Genomic DNA, 17,976 nt, shown 5'->3' on the forward strand with positions numbered 1-17,976 from the left:
CATACTAGGTAGACAGCCAATCACGTGATGCTCGGTATATCATAACGGGTAGCTTCCACTGCCATTGTAGTTTTCTCCCTTCTGAGCTCTCTATGTATGTATTTAATGGAATTCATTTTCCTCAAGAGTGAGGAGGGTAAAGTAGAAACTCACTCACTTTGTGTGCTAAAGGAAAGTCTAAATATATCTGCTTTATTATCTTGAGACATTCTTTACTCAAAGTCTGTGTTTTTAAACACAAAGTTTTAATGCTATATTTAAACAGGAGTGAATTTGAATTTCTTAGCAAAGCCGTAAAAGGAATTAGATTTTGATGTTCAATAGGAAACTATACCTGCACTTGTGTATAATATGATTTCTGAAAATGGCAAGGCAATGTTAGACATTCACGTTTGCTTCTGCTATTTTCATACTGTAAGCATGACCCCCTGACCAATGAAACAACATGCCTGACCATTTTTTAATATCCATTATCTGTTCCTTGGTGTAGTGGTGGTAGGGGGTCATTATTTGCCAGAATTCAGTAATACCTGGCAAATACAGGTCTGACTTGGGGATTTGTCCCATCATCATTCTGTTAAATTTCACCTGTGTTTCTTCAGTGGCCCATGAAATAGATTTTACATACGAGGAGGATGCAAAACAAAGAATTCCCCACTCCACATTACACAAGATACGCTAGATAAAGAATTTTGTGCTGCCAGCTCCCAAATTCGTAAATCTTACTAAAGCTTCACTTTAATGCGTGTGTAGATTAAGCTTTCATGTTTCTTTCTGTAAAGAATGAAGTAAATTTAATTGGGGACCAATCTACAATTCTATATTTAACTAACAGATTAAAAATGAACCCATTAGCCCATGCTACCCATGAGAATACAAATAGATACATTGACTGATCTTTTGGTAAAATATTCAACTTGTCTTGAAAATTGGCCTCCTTATAGGGAAGCAAGACGTGGTCATTTTTTAGGAAAAGCTTTGCTGTCTCTTCAGAGCTGCAACGAACAGCCTATTACCATTCTTCTTTTTTTTAAAGTGTCCCTATTGGAATCAGGGATGGAAAATAATTTCATTCAAGTGAAGATTCTTGATGAAAGTGCTCATTCTACATATCCCAGGACTCCTTGTGAGTTAGAGTGCAGCTTGCCTGGGGAAACTGCACATTTGCAAAGCTTGCAGCGCAGTTTGGAGAAATCAAATGTGAAAAACTGAATTTTTGTACAATTGAAATTTAAGCTCCAGTACCCTTTATTTAGACAGTGGGAAAATGTATAAATTCATAAATGCACACCAGGACTAATTCATACACTATATATACATTTCCGTTGTAGCAGAGTGAAAAATCAGAGCCTTGCACCCTAATGCAAACAAAAAAGGGGGCAGAAATACAAAGAAAATTTTAAAATAAAATATTTCCCGTATCTTTTACGAGAATGTACCGTTAGCCATACTTTGACGGAGTATGCTGGCTGTTGTATTCAAAAAAGAGAGAGAGGAATTATTGCTAGTTTTGTTGAGAACTCACAAGAATTTAACCAACAGTTAGAAGCAACTTAGATAGTCCTCACTACTCTTTGGCTGACTGTTCCAAGTGATAACCTAGTAGCTGCCTTTGAAGTGATACAAATGACGAGAATGTGATTCAGAAACGAGGAGAAAGCCAGAATGCAAGGAATAAGTACAGGCCACACTCCAGGGGCCATTCTGTTCTTTTTTTTAAATTAAAGTATTTTAGAAAGTGTGGGAGAGGAGCAAGAACAGCAGAATGTGTTGAGGAGAAAGGTCTTGTCCTTCCAGAGAAACTTGACAGACCAGATTGAAGAGCTTCATTGGGTGGATTTTCATCATACCTGCTCTAAATATTAAGCTTTTAAAACATGTTTTCTGCTTATATTCTGAGCACTGACTTGGAGTCTTTCAAATGGCTTTATGACAGTGAACATCAAGTCTCATTAGTTTACATCAGTTTCTTACTCCTATCTTTTGATACATTACCTTTGTATTATAAAATGTATCTTCCCCTTCTCTGAATACTTCATATTAAGAAGCCAATTAAGGAGCATAAAAGAATTAAAATATTTCAAACTTTGCTGTTGTGAGAATGTAGCATTGATCTAAAGAAGATTTTCATCAGTAAATTAATTTGCCATCATTGTACAATAGATTTGCAGTCCTTCCTGCAAAGCTTCTCCTGTTTGGATGTATAATTAAAATAAAGTGAGCTATACCGATGATTTACATTGATAATAAGTAGGTTAATTAAGAGTATGATGCTGTTGCAGTGCAGTATAATCTTAAAACAGCTGTGAAAATCATATTCTATAGAGATCAATCGATCTTGTATAGATAAAAACCTGATTTGCGATGGTTCCAAGTGAACATCAATACCTCAGAACAACAGTTTATTTTGGTGTAGCCTTGAAACAATCACTAATGAATCTGCAGCAGATCATTGAAAGTACTCCAAACTGCTGATCTGCAGTAAGTTAACAATTATAATTAACTTTGGAAAATAGCCAGATATTTATGTGCCCCAAATGTATTGAGCTGCTAAATTGAAACAGCTTTAATGCAAGCCATATCACTGGTTGTCATGTGCAACAGATGTACACCATTGTGCTATTCATCTTTCCAAACTGTATTTAAAATGTAGAACCATACAAATACTGCTCTGTCACTAAGATACCACTTATTTACTGTTCTTCTGTAATCCATGTTTTGGCTGTAGTAGACAGCAGTCAGCTGTCTAGCATCAATACATTTGCCGTGGCTAAATTTAATTCATAAACATGAAAGGGCCATGTTTCTATTCAGCTTATCAGATGCCTTTTAAATACCTGTGGCAGCTGTTATCCATCTGAGTGTAAATGTATAGGTACTGTATGTGTGGGGGAGATCATGCTTTACACATGGTTGTGAGGAGGAGTACATGCAAAGACAAATCATTGGGACCTTTTCATAGAGTCACATGCCCCAATTCCATGTCAGTTAGATCATTTAGATGCAGTCTAAATGCTGGACTTGCTAATTGGACAGTAGCTCCCATATAGTGGAAAAAAAACAAACAGAAAATTTGTTCTAGATAGAATTCAATGAAAAGCTATTTGATTCATTAAATGTTCTTCGTAGTAGCCCTCTACCAGATCAGGCTCCACCACAGCACCATTCAGTCATCTGTGTGTTTTGTTTAGAAGCTTTGATATTTTCAGAAGGTGACAGCATTTACAACATGATGATATTCAAACCAGTAATTCTTAGTGAAATAGAAAAGTGAACTGACTCAGGGAGGGAGAAGGAGGGGTATCTGTATATGCCAATTAATAGTTTTTTGCCGCCTAATTGTTTTCTTATATATCAGAATTTGTTTTATAATTGTGCTTTTACTCCTATGGCACATCGCCCAGAGTAGCAGTTTCCGGGAGCGGGGGGGGGGGAACAGATATTGAGAACAAACAAGCAAACAAACTCGATTCAAGTCATGCATTGCAAATGACAAATGGGATGTTTATTTATTTACTTATTTATTTTATTGGATTTCTACCGTGCCCATCTAGACCAAAGGTGAGCTAAAGTTGTCCGAGAAGCACGTGTTCTGCTTTCCTCGTACTGGGCCCTATGCTAATTGGTGTTAGAACTGCAGTATATAGTGATATTGCAATTATTAGCAACTCTTTTGTGGCAATTTTGAATTATGCCACAGGCTGAGAGAAAAGAGGAAATCTGGGGAAACTGAACAGAGGCACTTTCTCTGAGTGGAGGCAAAGGAGCATTCATCAGATTTCTCTTCCTCTTTCTCTTCCTCTTGATTCCCACAACACAGCCTGGTCTGCTCACTGACTGGGAAAGAAATACTGGGGGTGGGTTGGGAGCTTCTGGGAATGGAGGACTGTGGGGAAATAAAATTCCTTCACCCCCTTCAGTAAGTAAATATCTGGATCCAACCAACAGAATTCTTTAAACTGAGTTTTTCAAGAAGCGCTTTTTGGCTTTAGGACTGTTAACTTTGAACTTTAGCTCAGTCTTTCCTTGTTTGCCCTTTTAGCTAAAAACTTATCATGCAACTTTTATTCTGAATTTGAGTGTGGGAATGGTGAGTGCATTGACTACCAACTATCCTGTGACGGTGTAGCTCACTGTAAGGACAAGTCTGATGAGAAGTTGTTTTATTGTGGTAAGTGAATTCACTATATTTTCTTTTATTTGGTTTTATCTTGTTCTCATGTAATGTATCTCGTTGTTGACATTGATCCATATCTTATTGACTCCCGACTCCAAATCCCCAAACCTTCTAATCATGTGTATAGGCATATTGGGTGAACAGTAAAAGCTGTTTCTGTATTTTAATTTACCAGAAAATAGAAGCTGTCGGAGAGGCTATAAACCCTGTTTTAATCGCCGTTGCATACCCACCAGTCAAGTATGTGATGGCAAAAATGATTGTGGGGATAACTCTGATGAAATAGGCTGTGAAGGTACGGTTGAAGTTTTTCTGCATTATAAAGTTAACAGAGAGAGAGTGAGAGAGAGTCTGAAATGAACATTTAGAAGAATGGTTTGTCTGGTTGAAACTCCTTTTTCTGCAGGAAGAATATAAGTAGTTTGAGTGTATAGTGAGTGATATTTTACTGATTATTAATGAAAATGAGTACTAGATTTTACCATTTTCCCAAACCATTCAAGGACCAGTGTCCTGTTGCATAGCAATTGTTGTGCAACAGGAGCAAATTTCATTGGCTGTGACAGACTGCCCCTAATTAATGAGTTCCTTTTTTTCAGTTTCAGGGTGCATGCATACAAGTCATGCACACCCCAAAATTTTGAAATCGAATAGCAAATTCTTAAAATTTTGGAAAGTGGCTTCATGTTTCAAATTATATAATATTCAGCCAAAAAGGAAGTTACATTGTTATGCATAAGAATTGTTACAGTGTTATTGTTGTATGTTATATTGTTATACGTATTTATATTATATATATCTAAAGAGATATAGGCCAAATCAGTAGTGGCAAGGATGAGTTCCTTTTTTGCCAGAATTTTCCAAGTAAATAAATGTGCTCAATAAATGAATATCTATTGGCCTAAGTTCTCGTGTTTTAGAATGGTTCATGCACTCACACACAAAGCATTAAAATGCAGATGTCTGAAAAATATACATGAAAAATGACACATTTGAAAAATGTATTGAAAACTGCACTCATTTTCTCCTTTCAGAAGGAGAAAGTGATTATATTTTTCTAAAAATGCACACAATTATTGCATGCCTTCATAACAATTTGCACAAATGTTCATGCAAAAAAAAAAATTAACCCCTCTACGAATAAAAGTCAGAAAGCCCTTCAGGTGCAAATTTGGATAAGTAAGAATTTTAATGATTTTTGCATCCTTTTTTGTGCTTTGGTGAATATGGACAAAGTAAGCATTATTTAAGAAAACTGATGGACCTCACAGTGTATAATTTTTTAAAAAAATCAAAGTAGTACTAGAATATTAATTAAAGTAAAATGCAGCTAGATGTGCTATGCTGAAATATCATTAGCATGTATGGGAATTTTTTTATACAAAAACATTTAAAATCTTATATATAATTTAGTGGTAACTGTATAAATGCCCCAAACATGCAAATTACATTTATATCTTTCTTCACATAACACTTTATTATGCAGTTTCAGGATGTAGCTCAACAGAATTTCACTGTGGAGATGGAACTTGCATTGCAAAATCTGCACAATGCAATCAGGTTATTGACTGTTCGGATGCTTCCGACGAGAAAAACTGCAGTAAGGAGCTCTATTATTATTATTTTCTGTTATTGCATTTTCAGCTATTTCTTTCCAATTCTGTGCTTCTAGATCATTAATGTGTAGTTATTTTTTTTCCCACTTGCAGTGCAATCATGTACATGCCTAATCATAACTGAGCTAATAAGACTTCCCCATGTGTATGGCCATAGGATTGCAACTTAAGTCTGTTTGATACCAGACAGTGCTATGTTTACAAAAATTAAATTGAGTAACGGCTGTTAAATAAGTTCCAGCAGTGAGACGCAAGGTTAGAATAATTTATTGTTGTGTTTTTCAGATAATACAGATTGTGCTCACTTCTATAAACTTGGGGTCAAATCTTCAGGCTTTGTAAGCTGCAATTTTACTTCACTGTGTATACTACCAGAATGGCTGTGCGATGGATCAAATGACTGTGGTGATTATACAGATGAATTAAAATGCCCAGGTAATTGGGGACAGAAAAGGAATTTAAATCTTTCTTCACCATGAATAAAGAAGTGTAACATTTATTAGTGCTACCATTTGTTTTATTGTGCAATGTATGTGATACAATTTATATTTGTCGATACATCATCAGAATACTGTGATGACTGGAAAGGCACTGCTTGTTTATTTCATTACAGTTCGATACAAGCATACATGTGAAGAAAATTATTTTGGCTGTCCTGGTGGGAGATGTATTTTGAATACATGGGTATGTGATGGTCAGAAAGACTGCGAAGATGGAAGTGATGAATTGCAGTGTGGTGAGTTGAGCTGCTCAGTGTACTTCCCTGACCCTTTTCTTCAGCAGATGGTCTCCACTGGGTCTTGGTTCTTGCCACACCCTGAAGGGGCCCTTCTCTATCGAGACTGAGGTGGTCTAGATCCACCTCAGCCTGTTTGTGATTTGGTAATTTAGATGGTAATGCTAACTAGTTTTCGCAGTTTTTTAAGGTACGGAACTAGGACTGTGACTGAATTGTCTTATGCTGCAGTATAGTTCGCCTCATACAGATTAGTTCATGGATGGTGTATAATTCAGACACAGTAACTTTGTGCAATCCTAGTAATATTTATTTAACGTGAATAAACCACAGTATCAGAACATAGGAAGTTGCCTTAAACTGAGCCTCAGAACATTAGTCCATCTAGTCCACCACTGTCACCACTGAATGGAAGCAACTTCCTGGGGTCTCAAGCAAGATGTACATGAAGACTTTTGTTATTTCTCTGTGATATCCCATCCAAATAATAACTAGGCCCGACCTTGCTCTTCTTCTGTAGTTATGAAAAACAACAGAACTTCACTACTTTAACACTGACAATGATGAAACTGAAGTTTCTTCACAGAGATTTTGTATACCTCAATTCAGTCATTAGTCCAAACGGAGATTGTAGCCAAGAAATCGGAAGAAGACTGAGATTCAGAAGGGTAGCAGTGAAGGAACTAGAAAAGATAATCAAGTATAAATATAGAGATATATCACTAGAGACCAAGACTAAGATAATCCACACTTTTGTATTCCCAGTCATCATGTATGGGTGTGAAAGCTGGACAGTAAAGAAAACTGACAGGAAGACAATTGATTTGTTTGAAATGTGGTGCTGGAGCAGAGCTTTGCAGATACTCTGGACTGCCGGAAAGACAAACAAGTGGGTCCTAGACCAAATTAAGGCTGAACTATCTCTGGAGGCAAAAACTTCGAAACTGAGACTGTCCTACTTTGGGCACATCATGAGAAGACAGGATTGTCTGGAAAAGACAATAATATTGGGAAAGGTTGGAGGCAGTAGGAAAAGCGGAAGACCAAAAACAAGATGGATTGACTCCCTAATGGGACTTACAGGCTTGAATTTGCAGGATCTGAGCAGGGCTGTTAAGAACAGGACATTTTGGAGAAGACTTGTTCATGACCAAGGCTGACTTGATGGCACATAACAACAGCACCCACTGTACCTAGAAAATCAGATGCCATTAGGTGTTCTCAGGGCATTATGTTGACAATGTTCTCTGTAAGGAGGATAAAATAGATTGATGATGCTAGCACAGACCCTTCTCCTGTTAAATTGAAGTAACAGCTTTCATCTACATTTCCGTTTAGATTCTTCTTGTTCATGGAACCAATTTGCTTGTTCTGAACACAAGTGTATCTCTAAACAATGGATTTGTGATGGAGAAGATGATTGTGGAAATGGCTTGGATGAGAGTAAAGCTGTTTGTGGTGAGAATCTGCTAATGACCTTTATTTAAAGTATTTGTTTAGGACCTCTTAAAGGCAACTTACAAGCACAGTACAATGTATTACAAATAGCAACATGATGTTGTGGTTAGAACAGAACAGCAACTGGTAACAAATTGCTAAAAATATTTGTGACCATCCCTAAAACCTAATTGCACCTAATTGGTGCACAGAGAGACATGAGCATATTTGTAATGGGGGTATTGAGGACCTTTAGGTGGCCTGGGAACCACAAATAAGCTTCTGGGCTCTGCATTTTGTATCCCCCTTTGCTAGAGTAAAATGTATAATGAAAGACAATTGTATCATTTCTCCTTCAGATGTTTATGTTTAAGAAATGTAAAGTTTTGGAAGGTACTGACGATTCTTCAGTCTTCTTCACAATAAGCCAAGCTGCAAATCTGTAGCCCGCCTTTGTACCATGATTTGATAGGGAAAGAGAATAAGCCTGTATTTTTTATAATAATTGATTTTCTTTAGTACTACATTCATTAACTTGCAGAAGTGTTTTGTATTTTCAATGGTTTTGTGCTGAAATTTTAATTTGATAGAGAATAAATTGCTTTTGAAAATGATGAAGGAAAAGAACATGTTAATAAAATTCACATGCATGAGGGGCTTTATTTGTATGGTTAACTTATTGCAATGTGTCTGATTTGAGCAAATATATTTTATTGATGGATTGAATTACATGTGTACTTAATTTAATACCCTGCCCTTCACCCAATAAAACTATCCAAGGCAGCTTACAAAAAATTAAAAATACCATTAATTGAACGATTAAAAACCAATTAATCATATTAATCATCAAAAAGTACTGAACTGTAGGCATATTTCAGTCTCGAGAGACTGTGGTAACATGCTCTGAATAGAGGATTTGGAACAGCGTCTAGTGTGGCTGAGAAAGCCAATTTGAGAGTGACAATCCCTTCCACACTGAAGACAAATACAATCTGTCCCCTGGCCAGCTCCCTGATTTTGCTGGTTTTGGGACTGCCTCTTTGCCTCAGCCTGCTGGACAAGTGTCTCTTCAAAATGGGACAGGCCATGATGCACCGCCTGCCTCCAGGCTGAAACATCAAAAAGTACTGAACATTTTCCATTTAAAGCAACTTATAAAAAGATAAAGGATAACATTTCTCCATCAATCCCCTCCATCAACAATTTCCTTCTAAAAAGCCTGTCTGAAAAGAAATGTTTTTGCCTGCCAAAGGAAAGAGGGCACGGAAAGGGCCAGCCTGATTTCCTGTAGAAAGGGAAAAGCAACCTGGGAGCAGCCACACACACACAAAAAAAACACTCTTTCTAGTTTTTGCTCTAGGTAAGGGTGGTAGGATAAAGGGAAAAGCTTCTTGTAAACTTCTTGAACTCATATGGGGAGATACAGTTCCGCATATAGTGTGGACCCAAGTTGTTTAGAGCTTTATAGCTCAAAATCAGCATTTTAAATTGTGCTGGAAATAGATCAGATGACAGTGAAGATGTTATAACAAAGAATTCCTATTCTGCTTTTAATCAGCTTGAGTCTGGAGTCTTGCGGCAGAATCCTGGACTCAAAATAGTTTCTCAACATGATCCAAAGGCAGCTCCATATACAGCACATTACAGTAATCCAAAATAAAGTGTAATTAAGGCATGTGTCACCATGATGAGATCAGACATCTCCAGGAACATGTATAGCTAGTGCTATACAAGTTTTAACTTTAACTTTTCCATCATATAACCATCTCTGTGGAAGACTGCTGCCTCTCCAGCCTTTCAGGCTTCAGTGTTGTAACTCTTACTACAGAGCTTTTTGCAGATCAGGAAGCATGGATAGCTAGGCGGGCTGTACAGCAGCGGAGATACGTGTAGTAGAAAGGGAGCAAAAACACATGTAGCCTTAAGCATTAGACAATGATGAGGTGAGCTCAAAGTCATAATGAAAAGAAATTCTAAAAAAAACATAAGGGTGAGCTAAGAAAAAAAGGGAAATGTGTGTACAAATTACACCACAGAAGTATCATGTCTGACAACCTGTCTTTTATCCTGTCATTTAACTTAAGAAAAAAGGGAAAAAATCCCTGTGGTGAAAATAATAAATTCAATAATTAAAAGTAATGACTAGCTCCTTTGAGAACATCCCTTTGAAAGTAACAACTGTAGATAATATTTTAAAGCATGCAATGTGAACTTTTTTTTACAGGTTCCGTAACTTGTGCCCCAGATATGTTCAGCTGCTTAGATTCCTATGCTTGTGTTCCTCAGCACTGGCTTTGTGATGGTGAAAGGGACTGTCCAAATGGGAGCGATGAACTTGCCACAGCAGGATGCGGTATGAGCCATTTTGAACCATAATAATTTAACAGTTATTTTCTTTCTTTCACTTTTTTGGTTTCCCTTTCCATTTTAATAGATGAAACATTTAGCACTATGGTATTTTGCTGTTCAGAAATTCGAAGTATTTTGCCTAATAGAGCCAAGCTAGCAATATTCTGAGTGCTAAATATACTGTTTGTAAAATATGTTGCTACTCTTGTCCTCCACTCTACTTGATACAGTTTTTTTAACAACTTTTTATTTTTTAACTACAAGGGATAGGGTTGGGACTACAAAAGATAAAAGGAAGTGGGAGGGGAAGGAAAAAAAATTTAGAGGATAGGAGAGCACAAAGTATACAATCATCCAATCTTTTCATATTTCAATAAGAAAGTCAGCTCTCTACTTTTTTCCCATTTGATTGCCCTCCAGATATCAACATAATTATATTTAAATTTAACGCTATGTTACTCCAACACCATCTGGATGTCGAGACCATTTATAAAATATATCCCGTCATTTAAGTTCCTTCTGCCTTAGACAATCTTCCAACATATCTACAAATATATCCGTTTCTATCACTTCCCATATTTTTCAGTACTCTCCTTAGAAGAAAAACATAGCTCCCAGACTCTAATCCAGTTTTTAACATAACCATTTCTGACTGTGGTGTCTGAATAGCACACTGGGTTATTCTTCGTCCCATCTATTTTATCTGGTGTGGCAGTCAATACCAACAATTCTGGACTTAATACAGTTTCATTTATCTGCTGTTTAGTCTCTGGTAATTCCTCTTTCATCAGATCTTCCATCTGGCTAAGATGTTGATTTACCTGCTGGAATCCTGTTATTACTATCTTTTGCATTTTAACATTCCATTCTATGCCAGAATTTTGTTCCCCTATTCCCATATTTTGGGTTTGGACAGACAAGTGCCCAACCTTTTATATTTTAAGTTTTCAGAAATCATTTCAATCTTTCAATTTCCACTATTTTATCAACAAACTGATCCCTCAAATGTAAACTTCCTCTAGATACTTCCTTCCATCCTTACACAGGTATTACAGTCTATAAACCAATTTCTAGCCCCACAGTTTAAATTACAACCATGGCAAACTTATCAGATTCTCTCACAATCCAATCAAAAGAAGTCCACATTAAACAACACACACGAGGGATCAATCTCTTCAATAGAATCCTTATAATCTGTCCAGCTCCAGTCCTGATTTTATTAGCTCCTTTGTCTTGATTACGTCATCTCGTTGATGGTTCACAGTCCATTCTTGCTTCCAAAAGCTTATTGTTCCTTCACCAACACCCAACAATCTTCTGTTTACTAAGTCTTGTCCATCCCTAAGTTGCAAATCCAAATTGAGAAACGGAGTAAGGGGTATTCCAGCCACAAAAGAGTTCAAACATAACAGCAAACACAAGAAACCAGTCTCTCCAATAAATATTCTTATGATCCATCAGACTCCAGTCCTGATTTTACTGAATACTCTTTATCGTCTCACTGCAGAATCACTGCCCATTTTCTTACTCCCAAAAGTTTTTTATTCTCAAAGTCTCAGACAATCCAGGAAGTAAATTCCAGGTTAAACAACATTTACAACCTTCCGTGTCTAAAAGCCTACTCAGTGATATTTCACTTTGGGATTTTTTTTCCAGAAACAAGAGATTCTTTTCATCTCAATATCTCTCTTTTGGCCATAAGCCAGCTTGCTAATTAAGAAACCATTTCGCTTTTGATAAAGCTAGCTGATAAGTAAAGCTCGCCGCTACTTTTCTTCTTTCGGCCACTAATTTCTCTTCATCTTAATAGTATTTATTCATAGTTCAGAGGTTTTCACTTACTTTATTACTGTATGTTTCCAATGCTGTGTTATTTGTTCTCCTTTGCTCAGGGAGCGGGGGGGGGGATGGAGATGTTCACAGCTATTCTGCCAAGATGGCTCCCATGCTGATCTGTGCTGAGGTGACTTTCCAGAGGAAGAAATACCGGGTTGCTGCCCAATTTTTCTTCTTTCTGATGCTTACCAGCTCTTCAGAGAGACCTCTCCTGATCTCTCCTTCGACCCTCCCCTATTTTTAGAGGGGCCACAGATCGGGCAGTTCCAGCTTTCCCGGCAGCTTTACTGGGGTTTCTGGCAGCGCCGTGATGAAGCTCTGCCTTTCTCCACTCTACTTCATACAGTTGAGGTGACCCTTCCCTTCCCAGTATAGGAATAAAAAATGTCATTTGAGGCGTGTAAGACTTTGCTGAGACTTCCACAACCATCTAGACAGGTTTTGAGGGCAGGCAAGGTGAACAAAGTGAGGAACTACCCTCCAGATAGCATAGAACAACCACACCTGTATCCACTACATTTGGTCATCATCTGAGCCTCCGTTGCTCACTGCTGCTTTATACAGTTCAAAGAGCTGAGGGTTCCTCCCCCCCCCCCCACTGAACAAGAATAGGAATTGTGGTCTGGAATAGATGTTGAGCACACTCAGAAAACTGCAGAAATCACACAATTTTTAGACACCGACATTTACACTTACAGTAGGAGGGGGTTTATTGGATCCTAAGGATTTACTCTTGGTATTTTTCTTATAAGCTCCTGAGTTAATATTGTTCCAACATTTTTAATACCCTTGTTACTTTTTTCTTTTTTCACTCCTCTCCCCAATTTTATCTCTTTCTTAGCTCCTAATAATACTTGTGATGAAAATACATTTACATGTCAAAATAAAATCTGCATTCCTAAACAATTTGTCTGTGATCATGATGATGACTGTGGAGATGGCTCAGATGAATCACTAGAATGTGGTAAGTACATCTTGAATATTGCTTGCTGACTCCTGACAAAGCAGAGCAGAGAAATAAAACTGAGGCAGCCTTCAGGGAGAGACTGACCAAGGCAAGTAAACAGGAGGAGGGAGGGGTAGTAAGGAAAGGATCTATTGGAAGGAGAGACAAAAGAAAAGAGGAGACAAAGGAGACACAGCCAAGAGGAACTATGTAGAGATCACATCAGACTTTGAAGTTCTGGGAAGGAAACTCAAGGATTCTGGTGCCAAAATAGTATTTTCATCCATCCCACCAGTACTCAGAAGAGGAATAGAAAGGGAAAGGGAAATACTCTGGGTTAGCTGTGAAGGTGGGGAGTGGCCCGAGGGAGCTCATTGTCTTATCTTCCCCATTCTGGGAGTAACAAGGGAGTAACAAGGGAGCAGCCTTCAGGCTGAGGGGAGATAGCACTATTCAGGATGGAAGAGTATAGCTGAGGTTTTAGCTGATGTTGAGCTGCACTTGCCCCCACCCAAATTCCACCGTGCAGAAGTGAATGGAAGAGCTTAGTTTGACTATGAGCCTGGTGTTATCATCTCTGCTTCTTCTGCCAATATCTTGCTAGAGTTAGGTGGCTACACAAGAGCAAACGTCAACACAGACCCCCACATTAGTCTTCAATAATAAAACAAAAACTCCACAGCCGTGGACATTAGTACCAAGTCAGCTGAAGTCAGGGTTACATTCAAACAGGTTATCAGCACCTCCTCCACTGAGGGAGACCATAGCTCTGTGGTTCTTGTTGTGTGGGTGCTTGCTTAAATATACTGGTAAATAAAATGAGCTGAATTTAACCAAAAAACTCCCTAACTTTGCTGGCTGAGGGCTCAGACTGTACTCCAACAATCAGTTTCCTGCTCAAATGGTGAGATGCAAATAAAACAAGCTTTTAAAAATCTTAAAACAGTGGAGAGCCTAACCTGTGTGTCCGTTCTTGTAAATCCTTCTCTCCAGTTCATGTCCCAGGCAATGCATCTTGCTTTTCAAATTCCATGCAGTCAGGCATCAGCAAATGTAGTTTTGTATACTTGGTGGTATTTACATATATTGTGTAACTTAGGCAAGTTGAGCATTTTGTCCAAAAATTGTTTTCACAAGTGTGAGAACTCTCATTCCAAGAGCCAAGAAAATATCCTGACATCTTACAGGAGGAAGAGAAAAATATTGTGTGACAGAAGAAAAGAAGCAAGGATTTAGTATTAGTATTAAACAGCAAATGGCCAGAATCCTATTACATACTTATGCAGTTGTAACCCCAACAAGGTAAATTTCAGCAGGAAAACCCTGGACTTAAGAAGTTAGTAATTGTTTTTAATGTCTTGTACCAAATCATATGAGTGCTATGTGGTAAGAACAAGTGCATTGTTGACAGGCAATTTGCTACGGTACAGACAGCTACATCCCTGGAGTTAACACTGGCACATATAAGTAACAAAATTCTGCCCTATGTGCCTTACATGCAGAAACTCACCATATGAATTTTCGTTTGTTCCACTCTTAGGCTATCGTCACTGTAATCCTGGTGAATTCAGTTGTGCTGACGGAAGATGTCTCTTAAATTCTCAATGGCAATGTGATGGAGATTTTGATTGCCCAGATCATTCTGATGAAGATCCAGTTAACACAAAATGCAGAAGTGCAGGTTCAGCTTTCTCAATACATGTGAAATTTTACTTTTACCTCTTTAAATTGCTGTATTTAAAGATCCTCCATCATCGTGAGCATCTTAGAATTGCAGAGCAATGTAGTGACACGTGGGGGGGGGCGAGTGGTGCAAGCAGGAGTGCTACATTCTGAAACGGATGGGCGGGTGGGTGGGATCTCCCCTTTGCTTCAACCACAGGCCAGCAGCTTGTAGGAACTATAGGAGCCAGTACTCTGTTCTGTCTCTCTGCTGGTGTCATAGAAATGATACCTTGCGTCTCAAAGTTCCTTGTTCAGTTTTGGGTTATGCATAAAGTGAACTTGCATGAAGTGAAATGAAGTCATGTACAATCTGAAATAAAAGCGGTCACTCTTTAATTTATGGTGATTAGCCACTACTAGTGCCATCACTTCCGGTGGTCCAACAGAGTTGAGAAACAGGATACTGACCATAATGTTGATAAAAGTGCTTAAATTTGGAACATACTGAAACAGTGGACAGAGGTAGAAGTGCCAAGGGGGAAAAAGCAGAAGACCTTATCTGTCCCATACATGAAGACTCTGTAGCCCTCCAAGTGTTTTTAAGGAGCATCATGGTGCAGCGGTTAAACTGCTGTACTACAGCCAAAATTGTGCTTATGACCCGGGGTTCTATCCTGGGTAGCCGACTCAAGGTTGACCCAGCCTTCTACCCTTCTGAGGTTGGTAAAATGAATACCTAGCTTGCTGGGAAGGGGACAGTGTGTAGCCTGCGTAATTAACTTGTAAATGTGCTTTAAGCGCTATGGGGTGGAATATAAGTAGCATGCTTTGTTTTGCTTTTTGAAAAGTCCAGCATAGGAAATGGTGAGGAATGTTGTAAGGGTACATCTGGAGGTCCACAGATTTCCCACCCCTGATCTCTTTTCTTGTTGTCTGTTATGTCCTTCCTGCAACATCCTATGCCTTTCTTGATTGTGTTTCTCCCATTGGGTACCAACATCTTTTGTCAGTTTGTCATTTTCAAACATAAAGGCCCCTGTCCTTACATGCAGGTACTGCACATACAACACTGTATATAAGAAACTCTTGTACCAAAATTATTTGGTAGTACTATAGAGAGTTGGGAAAGGAAGGAATTAAATTACTCTTTTTCTCACCCTCCTTTCTATATACAAAGAATGTGCATTTGCGTGTATCTGTGTGTATAATATGATCTCCACTTATGATACATACATATGCATTGGATAGAAGAAAATGTTTAATTTAGGCCTCTATAGCTATAAATCTAGATATTTTACAGCTATTACAACTGTAACAATATACTTGAAATCACAACTGTTGATTAATGAAGTTGATTTATACTGCAGCTATATTTGTACTGTAGATTTCAGTTCAAGTGTTTTAGAATAGTGCATTTGTCTACAGGTATAATTTTAAAAAACTATCTGAAGATGCAATCCCTTATTTTAACTCCATCTAGCTTTTGGTAGGATAGCTAGAGTAACAAAGATAATTAGCATACTATTGTGCAATCTGTGGCCTTTCCATAGTTTGGCAATAAGCCATGGTAAGGAAATAAAACTAATCATTTTGTGGCTCGAGAATTCAGATAGATGCCAGCATAACACTGACCATATCTATATGGGAGTGATAAATGAAGGGGAATAATAGGTTTCTATTATATTGAAATAAATCAACAGTGTATTTATGTATTATTATTATCATACAACATTGATTCTTGGTGCAGTCCACATGGTATGGAAGCCAATGTCAGTCTTTCCATAGATATGAATTTACTGAACTTCACTGCATGTAAACGAATTATAACAGGGTTTTGATTACATTTCAGATGTATGCTCTGTTATTAAGTTAAAATGCTCCTTGATGTGTTCCTTGCGTTCCACTTCTGTCCTTCACCCCCCACCCCCTTATTTCTTATTTTTAGAACAGTCATGCAACAGTTCCTTTTTTATGTGCAAAAATGGCAAGTGTATTCCCCAGGAAGAGGTGTGTGATACCAAACAGGATTGCGGCGATGGATCTGATGAAAGAAACTGCCATGTGAATGAATGTTTGAGCAAGAAAGTCAGTGGTTGTTCTCAAGACTGTCAGGATCTTCCTGTGGGGTACAAGGTTGGTAGTCCTGGTGTGTAAAGTAGTACATTGTGAGTAAAGCTGTTAATCTTAAAATTGGCTTGCTTGAATTTGAATCTGATCATTCCTGCCAAAAGGGCATATCTAGTGTTCACCAGCTTTTGTGGTTCCAACAATAATGTGATGGACAAAGTCCTGTTAATTGTGTCCACTATTTAGTCGGCATAAATCTCAGCAGTGAATTACTGCAAGCAGGAACTCAATGCATTACTATTTACACTGGATTAAAAAGTCCATGTAAGCATTTGTTGTAGTGCACTGAGTAATGTGACACCACAACACCAACTTTTTAACTTGTAGCAATTCACTGCTTGAAGTGTACACTTATTGCATTACGCAGGAGTAAAAACATATTAGGATCCCAGACAATATCTATACTGTATCTTACATTTATGTCTCTCCAGAGACATCTGTGGGAAGCCAAATCAACTGATGATTAAGAAATCTCTGTAAGAATCTTGATAAGCTCTTCTTTTAAGCATGGAAAGAAATTAGATAATATAAAGGCTAGGGAACACTCATAGGAATCCTACGCTTAGTTTAAAACCTACGAACTGGTGTTTTCATTGTTAGTGAGTTAAAAGGAAAGGAAACGACTCAGTTTAGCAGTAATGAGTTACAAATAAATAGTGTAATTAATTGTATTTAGTTCCTGTTCCCAGTAATGAACATATAACTTGACACAGTAACAACGTGCAGCTCCTCTTCTTTTGCAACTCATGTGTAGCTCTTCAGTTATTTTTACCCTTATGGCAATTCAGCCATGCTAGCTCATGAGTGGGAAATAGGATATGGTTTCTTATACATAATTTGAAATCAAAGAGCCATGTTAGTCTGTTTCAGCATGTATAGCAAAGAAGTAAAAGAAAGTGAATGGGGAAATGGAAGCTCACTGGGATAAATTTAAAGTGCCCCAGCTGGTTTGGTTTGATTTCATTTTGAATCATGGTTCTTTGGTTGTTTGTCTGTCTATTTTTACTTTTTACAAATTATAGCTATAATGATAATTCGTTATTGAGGTATGGACCTATAACTGTAAGTAATCAATTTAAAAAGCAAT

General features: G+C 37.8%; 1 protein-coding gene across 5 annotated transcripts in view; it reads left to right on the forward strand.

Moving 5' to 3' along the window:
* The window catches only part of LRP1B (LDL receptor related protein 1B), a 1,166,776-nt gene that overhangs the window by 1,015,450 nt on the left and 133,350 nt on the right, over positions 1-17,976 (forward strand). For all 5 annotated transcript variants that reach the window (XM_072983887.2, XM_078376975.1, XM_078376977.1 and 2 more), the window contains exons 46-55: positions 4,043-4,171; positions 4,353-4,472; positions 5,664-5,777; positions 6,079-6,228; positions 6,407-6,529; positions 7,868-7,987; positions 10,191-10,319; positions 12,993-13,115; positions 14,638-14,778; positions 16,708-16,895. In XM_072983887.2, the coding sequence (XP_072839988.2) occupies positions 4,043-4,171; positions 4,353-4,472; positions 5,664-5,777; positions 6,079-6,228; positions 6,407-6,529; positions 7,868-7,987; positions 10,191-10,319; positions 12,993-13,115; positions 14,638-14,778; positions 16,708-16,895 (1,337 nt within the window). The remainder of the gene's footprint in view (positions 1-4,042; positions 4,172-4,352; positions 4,473-5,663; positions 5,778-6,078; positions 6,229-6,406; positions 6,530-7,867; positions 7,988-10,190; positions 10,320-12,992; positions 13,116-14,637; positions 14,779-16,707; positions 16,896-17,976) is intronic.

The sequence above is a fragment of the Pogona vitticeps genome, chromosome 1 (assembly GCF_051106095.1).
Source record: "Pogona vitticeps strain Pit_001003342236 chromosome 1, PviZW2.1, whole genome shotgun sequence".
NCBI lineage: Eukaryota > Metazoa > Chordata > Lepidosauria > Squamata > Agamidae > Pogona > Pogona vitticeps.